General features: G+C 34.3%; 3 protein-coding genes across 3 annotated transcripts; 2 read left to right on the top strand and 1 right to left on the bottom strand.

Moving 5' to 3' along the window:
- The first annotated feature begins 482 nt into the window (after positions 1-482).
- On the top strand, positions 483-7,068 carry LOC110992413 (beta-alanine transporter-like). Its single transcript, XM_045630938.1, has 8 exons — positions 483-605; positions 2,381-2,588; positions 2,777-2,972; positions 3,647-3,905; positions 4,343-4,592; positions 5,140-5,525; positions 6,106-6,284; positions 6,739-7,068. The coding sequence occupies exons 2-8, from the start codon at positions 2,389-2,391 to the stop codon at positions 7,048-7,050; spliced, it is 1,782 nt and encodes a 593-aa protein (XP_045486894.1). The 5' UTR covers positions 483-605; positions 2,381-2,388; the 3' UTR covers positions 7,051-7,068.
- A 396-nt stretch (positions 7,069-7,464) lies between these two features.
- On the top strand, positions 7,465-9,920 carry LOC110992176 (probable cytosolic oligopeptidase A). The gene is made up of 2 exons (XM_022257893.2): positions 7,465-7,646; positions 7,751-9,920. The coding sequence occupies exons 1-2, from the start codon at positions 7,558-7,560 to the stop codon at positions 9,828-9,830; spliced, it is 2,169 nt and encodes a 722-aa protein (XP_022113585.2). The 5' UTR covers positions 7,465-7,557; the 3' UTR covers positions 9,831-9,920.
- LOC110992186 (dynein axonemal assembly factor 4) lies at positions 9,833-11,838 on the bottom strand. Its single transcript, XM_022257905.2, has 3 exons — positions 10,559-11,838; positions 10,273-10,472; positions 9,833-10,164 (listed from the first exon to the last, which is right to left on the bottom strand). Exons 1-3 carry the CDS (start codon positions 11,394-11,396, stop codon positions 9,931-9,933), a joined length of 1,272 nt encoding a protein of 423 aa, XP_022113597.2. The 5' UTR covers positions 11,397-11,838; the 3' UTR covers positions 9,833-9,930.
- Between the last annotated feature and the right edge of the window lie 86 nt (positions 11,839-11,924).

The raw sequence follows: 11,924 nt of genomic DNA on the forward strand, positions 1-11,924 counted from the left end.
CCGACTCTATAAAGAAAATAATTCATAATTTGCTTCTACCGATATTCAAGTCAATCATTATTCAAATCAACATTTGAGTCGTTATTTTTTCGTTTTAATTTACTCTTGATTTATTAACTGTTTGTTTTTATGGTGAATGTTTTAGTAGCTAGAAAAGGTTTTTAATCGAAGACTATAGCGTCATCATAATTATAAAGAAACGTAATCCATCTTCCAAAAGCTACACTAAAGTAGTGATAGCAAAAAATACTGGAGAGGACAAATATGAATCTTCTCACCAAGTATCAGACTTCTTATTAACAACGATGCCACTGATGACTGAGTAGATATAATATGACAAATGACCGTTTGTCATGGTATACTACTATTTGCTTTATATTATTTTATTATTTAGTAGTAGTGTATTAGATTTTTGGATATATTTTGTACGAGTATTTTTATAAGCCTACAAAAATTGATGTTTTATAAACAACCTGTATAGTACAGCGTAGGGTCCCCCTAGATGAGCCCAAATGTCCGGTCCAGTGACTAGTTGTGACCGCATCACTCAAACTGAATACGTTGGTGACGCTCTTCAATCATTATTTACAACTTTTATGACTGAGGTAAGTCCCTATATAGCTAAGTACATTTGTACCTGGTCTTCAATAAAAAAATTGCTCCAAAGTACATAAAAAAACTATCGATTTTTTTTCTAACAATTAACATGGTGACTACGCAAACTTGTAATAATTTATAATCTACAATCTAAGTTTTTCTGTGGTTACATAAATGTATACAGAAAACCTTTATTCTTTATTAAGTTATTCCTTGGTGTGATTACTCAAATTATATAAGGTCATGTTGCCCTCCTTTTTATTTAATTATTTTAATTGTACTGTATTTCGATATTACCGCAAGGAAGTTAATAAATAAAACGTATGTTTACCAGAAAAATTTCTTGATGAATAATAAATTGTTCTCTATGTAGCTTTACTTAAAACAAGAATTGCTAATAAGTTTATTTACAAAACATCTCACTACACTGGCTTCGAAATTCTGTTGCACTAGCAATAACTATCGAATGTAACGTAGCTCTTCCCATAGCCTCTATAGTTGGCCTATTATTATTTCACTTATTCGGCCGTAGTATGTCGCAATAAAGTTGTTAAATCAGAGAGTTAATTGAATCTCTAGACAGTTAACTAAAGATCGATATTCAATCAAGCTGCTAAAGTTCCGTCAGACAAGTGAATGAATCAAATGTTTAACGAGTTTCCTAAACGTTCCTAGGCAACAAGACAAACTTAAACTAACCATTTACATTAAAACAAAACACGGAATTTCTAAGCTCTCACTTCTTCACGAGCACTTCGAAATAATCATGACGGAGTCGAAGACATATTTATAATTTCAATTTGAAACAATTTGAAACAAAAAACCACCCAAACAACAAACCAACGTTTGTCAAAAGAAAAAGACTCTAAAAGTAAACAGGTGTTGTCGTGACCGCCATCTTGATCTACACTGTTAATCAACACACAGGCGTTCGGTCAGCCAGATAGTTGAACGTTTTCAACGCTGCCTTATTTAAATCAAAATGCTAGCGACTTGATTAAATATCGATTTTAATTAACTTTCTAGTGATTCAATCAACTCTCTGATTTAATAACTTTTCGACTTGTATACTCTTATTCGATAAATGAATTATGTAACAAAATAAATAATTTTCAATTCCAACGATTTGATATAACGATGACAATGAGAACTTAGTTTTTTTAATATTACTGATAGATAATTAAAGATTTTTTTAAAGCTTTTAGTAAAAGATATTATTAAATGCTGTGGTTGTGCACCAAACGACTTTCTGTCAATATAGTTTTTTTTAATGATAAAACTTACCATTTTGCTGAAAATCGCGAAAAACCTTTTTTGTGACCTTTGATCCCGAGTAAATTTTTTTGCACGTGCCGGATCGATGAGGACTTTTCACATTTCCTTTATAATAGTGTATTGAACAATCCTACCAATATTCAGCCAAGTGGGAATTTTTGTAACCTTACCCCTATTTTTTAGTCTAATTTGACCGGACTAATATGCGTATTCAACATTCGCTCGAACGGTGAAAGACAATATCGAGAGAAAACCGGAATATTTTGTACCCAAAAAGTCGATGGCGTGTGTAATAATACTTTTGAATTTTTTACAATTTTTTTAAAGGGAAATATTTAAAGAAAAGATAATTTTTAACTATATTAACCGGTTCTGCTGATAAAACTTGCGATTTAAATTTGTCATTTGTAATAAATTCCATTAGTAACTTTAACATTAATCAATATTTAATAGAAAATTCAAATGAAATGCTATATTTTGTTTACTTTATGCAAGGTCTCTTTTATAGAATCAGCAATGGACTTTGACGCGATTTTGGAAGATGTTGGTGAATTTAGCCGTTTTCAAAAGCTCGTGATCTATTTGATCCTCCTGCCAGCTGTCATACCATGTGGGTTTCATGCGTATTCGCAGTTGTTTATGGCTGGGGATGTCAAGCATTGGTGTAAAGTACCAGACTTGGAAGGGCTAGATGTGGAACTTACTAAGAATTTCAGGTTTGGTACAACGTAGTCTTGAAACTAATTTTTAAATAATGAAATAGTTATTTAATTTTTGTCATTAATAAAATATATTCGGCATTAATTTATTAATAGTAACATAATAGAATTGTAAAAAATAATCACAGAAACAAATAGAAAGACATATTCAAAAACCAGTGCCCATTAACAGCAATATTTGTTAGTATCCCACAGGAGCGTCGCAACGGTATCCTGGACTTTTCACAATGTAACATGTACGATATTAATTACACCGACATCCTCTCGCGTTACTCCACAATTGAGGAGGCTCTGATGTTAGAAGGTCCTGCTGATATCGTGCCATGTAAAAATGGATGGGTGTATGAAGACACCGTATACCAGAGTACCGTGGTTACAGAGGTAGGTCAAGAAAAAACAGCCAGCATTGTGTTCTAAGGTCGACTTTTATTAAATTTAATTTGTCTGACGTAGTCTGTGTAATTATAATAACCATAAAAAAATGGCAATTTACACGGCCTTTTTTTTATTTGATAAGAGCCTACAAGGCGCCCAAAAATGGGAATCATCGCAGCCCATGGACACGTGGACAGATACCTGGACAGACATTATATTATTGATACATTGCCAAAATCGTATTTGCATAAGCAAGTATGAATTAAATTTTCTGTGATGTCATGAAACTACTTAGGTTTCGTAACGAAATGAATTAAAATATTTATAACATCTTATTATATAAATTGATAGCATAGTACAATTTTAATTAATCTGATATATAACACGTTCGTGTCACTATGTTCGTTCCCATATGTCTGAGAAGCGGCTACTATCTAACTTTCAAACCCCTAAATGTTAAGTGTAGTGAATCCCAAAAAAAATATTTTTAAGTTAAATTTTTTTGTTTTTTTTTACCTTAATTTTCACCCCTCTACGATCAACCCCTATTTTTTCTATAGCAGATAGTTATTTTTCTTTAAATAAAACAGTGTCTCTAAGAAATATATGACAAAACAACGATTGTCCGGTCAGCTAGTTTAATTTATGTATTAACAAATATAGGGACATATTATTTTCAGTGGGACCTTGTCTGTGACAAGGACTTTTTGCCTACCCTGGGCCTGGTACTTCTCGCTGTTGGTGGAATTATTGGAAATTACATATTCGGCTACCTGCAAGACACCTTTGGACGGAAACCCTCGTTCTTTATCTATCTTTTAATCGAGTGCATATTTGGAGTTGCTACAGCATTCGCTCAGAACTATTATATTTGGCTTATCTTCAGATTTGGTGTTGGATTTACGGTACCAGCTATTATGGCGACTCCATACGTTTTAGGTTTGATAATATTTATTCTATTAACATAAATTATATTCTGCCGCCTTCACTTATCGGTCGTGGCACTGATGACTTATAACAAACTTATCACTAACGCTTCAAAACTTTATAGATTCACTAAATCATAAACAACATCTCAACCTGTCTGCCGAAATGTGAAATGGAAGTCACTAGCTGCCCACGACACTTGGAATCTAGTGTGTGGGCTTCACTTCTTTTTAACTAAACATCCTTTTTATTATGTATAAAACAGTTTTCTCTGTCTATTTTATATCTTTAAATAGGGAAAGGCGAGAATGGAATCATTATTATATCGCAAAATTACAATGAATGATACATTTTTCTTTTAATTATTGAAATTATTAACAAAAGGTAGTTAATCTCTTAAAATCTTTAAATTGTAATGGAATCTTTTTAAAAAAGAGGCTTTTTTTTAGCTATCGAACTTGTGGGGCCTCGATCCCGGACTCTATGCACGATTCTCTCTAACATCGCCTATTCCATGGGCTTAATTCTCCTGGCTGGCGTGGTATATTTAGTGAGGGACTGGCGTTATCTAGCTCTAGCTACGACATTGCCCTTCGTCTGCTTCTTTTTATACATCTGGCTCATGCCCGAAAGTCCTAGATGGTTACTCGCTAGAGGACAATTCGAAAAAGCAGAAGTTATTTTGAAGAAAATGGCTCGGTATGTATTGACATTGTTTGTTTAGTAAGAATATATTCTTCATTGCAACAATGCATATTATAGCATTTTTACTAATGCCCTATTTAAAAAATCGGAAAGCAGTACGGAAGAGTTGTTTTATTAGGCACAGGACAAGAAAAGGCACGGCTAACCTCTTGTCGCGGAGGAGCAACACAGGATGAACAAGAAAACGTCATATTGGAGTTAATGATTTTACAACTGTTAATGTTAATGATGTTCTTAAGGCAATTTTTACCGGGCACCACCACTATGTAGAACCAGCTGCCCACTGAAGTATTTCTGAACAATTCATCTTAGGGTCCTTCTAGAAAAGACCGTACCAATTAAAAGGCCGACAGCAAGCGAGCCTTCTGGCAGTGAGAGAGGGCGGCGGTATCACTTTACATCAGATAAGCCTCCTGCCTGTCTGCCTCCTGTAACGAAAACAAAATGATTATGGTTTACGCATAAATATCCTATAGTGTATGTTTCCCAAAAATTATAAAAACGTATTTAACGCTGTTACAATATAAAATTTGTCTTTCAGAATAAACGGAAAGTCTCTCCCCAAGAACTACATGGTTCACCTTCGTCGCAAATATGAATCAGACAAACTGCAACAAGATCTTGAAAAGGAGAAGTTGCGAACCTATGGAATTTTCGATTTATTCCGAACACCAAATATGAGGAAGAAAACGATAATCATTACTTTTATCTGGTTCACAAACACAAGTGTGTACGTTGGATTGTCGTATTATGCGCCTGTGTTGGGTGGAGATGAATTCTTGAATTTCTTCTTGGCTGGGGTTGTTGAGTTACCTACTTATCTGTTTTTGTGGCCTTCTATGGAGAGACTTGGGAGGCGTTGGACCCTTTGTATGAGTATGGTGGTGGGTGGAGTTGCGTGTTTGACTACGTTTTTGGTACAACATGGTAGGTAACATAGTTTAGCGCTTACAAAACAGTACCACTAAGTAAATTTACAACTTCTCGACGCCACGTCCTTCGGTGCGATCTGTCAGTGGCAAACTGGTCGATAATCCTCCGATTGGATCGGACGAAGAGCAGCACCTTACTTCTTCCACAAGCATTTTTATGTAGGACTTTAGTTAGTTTAACGTGTTAAGTCTTTAGTTCTACAAACTTTTAAATTATTATCAAATATTGCCTGTGACTAAACAACGTGCAAAACTTCTTGGGCCAGTGAGGTTACTCCGTGAATCCTTGGAAAGGCCCAAGAATCTTCTGTGCCTCTGGCAGCTGATTCCACCCATATAGCATTATCAAATATTTTTCAGAATACAGACGTTCGCATATACAGATTTAAATATCATACAAACGGACCTACCACGAGAGAGTTTATTTCTTATTTATCTACAACATATTCCACCACTTTTTTTTTAAATGTTGCAGCAACAAACGTATTTAGCAGTTAGCAACGAGTGTGTTAGGCAACTCAATAGAATTGAATACCAGACTAAAGAACGATAATTAACCTTTCTTCTGTTTACAGAAACGAATGTTACTCTGGCATTATATTGCGTGGGAAAGATGGGAATTTCATCATCTTTCGTAGTCTTACCCTTGATGGCGTCTGAATTGTATCCAACTGTTGTGAGGGGATTGGGCATGAGCTTAAGTTCAGTTTTGGGGATGCTGGGGCCTATTTTTATACCTCTTGTAAATTATTTGGTAAGAAAAAGTAAATATTGAAAATTACCAAACAATTAATCTTATAAATGAATTAAAAAACATAGTTACATCACGTTAAATAAACATATATTTTTTTATTAAAATAATACATTGTATTCTAAGCGCCCTTATAGAAATGTTTCAACAAATTTATTGATAATTAAATATAAATTTCCTGATTTTAACAGAGGTTCCAGGAGTCGATTAATAAGACTTCAGTGATATAAGTAGCATAATTAGGATGTAGGAAACAAGCTATTTTAAAATTTTGAACTCTCTGAACTTAGAACTGCCTCAGCTAACTTTGTAAGACCACAATTGCCGGCAACAAGGATATTTTACATTTGTTTGAAAAAAGGCTGCCAAATCATATAAACTTAAGAGACGGATATAAATGTTGACTTTGTACCTCTAGAAGCTTCTCTAATCTTTACTTTTCTTAACTTTTTTTAAGGGCTCCGATATTATGGTACTACCATTGATCATAATGGGCGCGTTGCTAGTCGCCGGTGGCATAGCCAGTTTACTTCTACCAGAAACATTGAACCAACATCTTCCTCAAACATTAGAAGATGGCGAGAAAATGGGTCTAGACACCGATTTTTGCTGCAGCCCGCCAGTCAAAGAGCCTAAAAACGAATCTGTTAAAACAACGTGTAAAAACTGCAGTGCGTTATGTTCCTGTCAGATGGTTAGCATGCCTTTAGTGGAAAATGTTAGCCCTGAAAAGGATTTAGACGCTGTTGAATTTATTTTAGTAAAATAATATAGTTATGAAATTTTAGTTTGTGTTGTTTTATTAGTATGTTGTTTAGATAAGATATTTAAACCGTTTCATTGAATGCGTGGTAAACACACTAGGTAACTATGAATGACACAGTACCAACATAAATCTAGTGTCCAAAAATTAACTCAAACCAGTCTTATTAGATGTGCAGACGTAGTTTTAAGGTTTTTTTATATTAAAAGTGTATACGAACAAACAAATCTTGTTATGAGATGCTTGCATAATATACTTATGCTTATATACGAGTATGTACAACATTACCTACCTGCTATTACAGTAATATGTATATTATATTGCCTGTAAAACATTGAAAGGCATAGCAAACAGTAACTGTCAAATATCTAAATATCAGATGTCAAATGTCGAAATGACAAAATCAAATGTCATTTGTGTCATGCGTGTTGAGCGCAGCAGCATTCGGCTAATATTGAATTATTATGAAATAATTAATGTTAATGAATAGAAAAAAATATAATATTACCCACTATGGCATTTTTCCTTAGAACAAGCGTTTTAACACGACATTTGAAGAAATCCTTTTTACAAAATAAACGTAATTCTGGATACGTTGTCCTGTAAGTTCCAATGTTTATTACTTTACTTTTTATAACTAATTTAAGCATTAGATTTCGTTGCATTTGTTAGTTGTTCCTTATAATTCATTTAAAAATAATTTCAGAATTCCAGAAATTGGGGAAGATTCTGATAAGAATGTCCTTCTCACTGAAAATGGCCTGCCTGAATTTAATGACATTACAATTGAAAAGTGCATTGCTGCTATCAGTAAGCTAAGCTTAGATTATGAGAGTGGAGTTAGACAGATAGAAGAATCATGCTCTGATTGCAAAAATGCTTTTGTCGAGATATTTCAGCCTCTAGAAAAATTAGACAACCAACTAGAACTAACATGGGGTGTTGCTAAAACCTTATATTTAGGTAATAGTTCCTTGATGCCAACTACATCCTATATTCAAATCCACCAAAGAGCTTACAAAGCAAGATCAACAAAATTTAATAGTGTGCCTATCTACAATGCTGCCATAAATGAAAAAAATCGTCTGAAGCAGTTGACTGATGAAGAACAAAGATTATTGGATAAATATATTCTTGAAGGTAAACTTAATGGGCTTGACATTACAGGTGTAAAAAGAGAAAAATTAGATAATATTCTCAATTTGTTACAAAAAGAAAGGCAATTATTCCGAGATAAAGTTAAAATGGCCACAAACATTTTTAGTAGCTTTATCAGTGATGAACAACTAGCCAAAGAACTTCCTGAAAGTCTAACAACAGTAATGTCCATAAATAATAATGCTAGTAAAGGTCCTTGGAAAATTACTTTACAACCACATATTTTTGAACCATTTATGCAATATTGTCCTGACCGATCATTGCGTTGGAATACTTGGCAGGCACATGTGCAAAGATGTTCAGGCTATGGCAATAAAGATTTAGAAACAAGTACCCATGTTGCACAAATACGAAAATATAGAGCAGAACAGGCTAAAATGTTAGGTTTTGAAACCTATGCTGATATGAGCATGGAAACTAAAATGGCAGGTTCAGTTGAGAATGTGTATAAGTGTCTTGACAAATTACTTGAAAATGCTAGACCACTTCAAGATATTGAGTTAGCATCCCTGCAAAGCTTTGCAAAAGAAAGAGGATTTGATGGTAAACTAGAACACTGGGATATTCCGTATTGGCAAAGAAAACAAAAATGGTCTTTATACAACTATGATGAAGATAAAATTCGTGAATATTTTCCACTACCACGTGTAATCACAAGCTTGTTTAATTTATGTAGCACATTATTCAAAATACAAATAGTTGAAAGATCAAATGTGCATACATGGCATAAGGATGTTAAATTTTATGATGTTTATGACGAAACAAGTAACACACCTATAGCTGGCTTCTTTTTAGATCCTTATGCAAGACAGAATGAAAAAATTCGCATTTATGATGACGCCGGTTGGCATGTTTCAATACGCAACAAATGCGCACTTACATCTACAGATCCTTTATCAGCATTAATATTTAACTTCCAAGCTCCTAGTGATGGACAGCAATCTCTACTGTCTTTCAAAGAGGTTGGTGTCCTGTTTCAAAGATTTGGACATGCTTTACGTCATTTACTAACAAAAGCATCATATTCAGAAGTGGCAGGTCTCTCTAATGTGGAATGGGATGCTGCTGATGTATGTGGGCAAGTGATGACACATTGGCTGTTTGATCCGAATACAATCCGAGCTATAAGCGGACACTATAACACTGAAGAACCTCTGCCAGAAGAAATTATACAAAATTTGCAAAATGTCAGAAGCCATATGGCAGGATATAATTTATGTCGTGAACTATACCTATCTCGATTAGATTTAGAGTTGTATTCTAATACTACTTTTTGGCGAGACTTGGTTAAGGAATTGTGGCCTAAATACCATGCACTGCCATTTGATAAATATGACTCACACCTGCTCTCTTTAACAAAAATTTTCTCTGAAGAATGGGGTGCTGCTTACTATTGTCATTTATGGTCGAAAATGATAGCCGCTGACATCTACAGTGCATTTGAAGAGGCAAGAGCAGGCGATCAGGATGTGATAGCAATCGGTAACAGATACAGAGAAAGTTTCCTTGCAGTTGGTGGTGCATGTCAGCCCAGTGAATTATTTAGAAGGTTCCGTGGAAGAGACCCTTCTCCACAGGCCTTATTGAACAACCTTGGTCTATCCAATCAAAAAAAAATTGAAGAGTAAAAGCATTTTAATTCTATAGATATTGTATTATATTCCTAAACATTATTTATATTTGTTCACATGTTAGAAATAAATTTTTGATTTAGCGAATGCCTTGTGTTCACTCTGAATCAGGATTTTGTTCCCAAGCTCTCTCCATGTCATAAATATCTTTTTTTATATTTTCATCATCCGGTAGTAGTTTTGCCGCAGCTTTCATTTCATCAATAGCTTTGTTCAGAAGACCTATTCGTGCTAGCCCTGCAGCGCGACGTGCAATACATTTTGCCCTACTCCTTCTATTACCCTCGCAGGCCGGCTTCATCAGGTCTAAAGCAGTAGAACAATCGGTCACCTGCAATATTAGAATACTTACGTAGAATTTATTACTAGCCACGTTATCGTTCGCAAAAATAGTACATGTTTGATAATTTCGAGGATAATTTGTACTTTACATACTTACGCATTTATTAAAATTGCCTAACGCAAAATGTGTAGCTGCTCTATTTGAGTACAAACTAGGTAGTTTATCAGATAATGTGATGCCGTGTGTATATGCACTTATAGCTCCTAGAAAGTTGCCGGTTCTGAAAAACTCGTCCCCCTTTTCCTTGCACCATTGAGGGTCCTGTTCTTCGGGACGCAAATCTTCGGATACAAACCCTGCAACCGAATATTACAATAGACATAATTTCCGAAAAGATCCTTTATTATTTATATAATACTGTTTCTTCAACGCTTGCACCTACCCGTAGCTCGTCTAGCGTGTGTAATATTTCTTAACCAAGCCTCCTCTTCCTGTGCCGTTGACTCTCTACTAGGAGTTGGGAAAGTCCTTGGTGTGTGCTTAATCTCCACTAGACCACTTTGCCGTAAGTTTGGTAGAACTCGATTACCTATTTCCTGCTTCTTTTTTTCAACATACTCTGACCTAACAGGCGTTTTTACCGGTGTCTTAATTACAGTTTTCCTTTTCGATATTTTCGTTTTTATTTCTGGCTCATCGTTAGGTAACTCTACTATCTTCACACTAGAAGTACTATTTGTATCAGTTATAGCATCCATACTATGTAAATCATATGTTTCTGTACCCGTCTTCGATCGCCATTTTTCCAACTCATTCATAGCTTTATTACGTTCTTCATCTCTCCTAGAATCCATAAGTGTATGTTGCTTAGTATCGATTTCCATGGCTTGTTGTACAGTAAATCTATTTAACTGACTTTTTCTTATAGCTCTCTCTTCAGATTCTTTCTTAGCCTTTTCTTGGCATTCAGCGAGCATCTCTGCTCTCAGTTTGGCTTTTTCATCTTTGGTTAGTAATTTTTCTAAGGCTTCCCAATCCACCTGTTCTTTCTTTATTAGGTCAAATACGATTAAATCATCTTGCAGTGTGCATTTACTTTTCTCGCTGTTTACCTCATTTAGCAGAAAAATTTCAAATAGGTATGGTCTAAAATGTGCTTTAATATACTTATCAGTTGTAAAAATATCTACTGCCTCACGATATACTGGATCCAAGGGAATTCTTATGTTTATTGCATTATTAGTTTGAGACCAAGTGAAGTCTTTAACTAAAATAGGCATTTCGCGTAATTTATACTACGTATTTTTATAAAGTTAATGCAGTAATCGAAACATTTATTTCTTACAAGTAAAAAATAATAGAACTTAATTCCTCTTGGGTTCTTGTTAAGCAGCCCAAAATAAGAAATACTTTTTTATAGTTGGACAGAAAGCAGTAAACTAGATATTGTTACTATGGATACCGAGTTTTAAATTTCACATATCATTGGTCTTTGGTATATTATGCTAAACATAATATGAAGGTTTTATTATGCATTGCTTCTAAGTCCCATCTTATTAGAAAAAACTCACTTTGTACGCTATAAATAGGACGGCGGTAAAAATTAAGAAACACAAATTTCTAATTGGTAACTTTATGATTTGCTTAATTATTGCTACCGACAACACCTTCGTAAAATTGTTATCAATTAGTGACGTTACTATACTATTGCCACTACGTCTAACGTCATGCCACTTTGACGTGATAAGAATGTAAACAAAATAATATTTTATTAGTTAAATAGATTTTTGAGATAATATCTGTTTTTA

Source organism: Pieris rapae, chromosome 13, assembly GCF_905147795.1.
Source record: "Pieris rapae chromosome 13, ilPieRapa1.1, whole genome shotgun sequence".
Classification (NCBI taxonomy): Eukaryota; Metazoa; Arthropoda; class Insecta; order Lepidoptera; family Pieridae; genus Pieris; species Pieris rapae.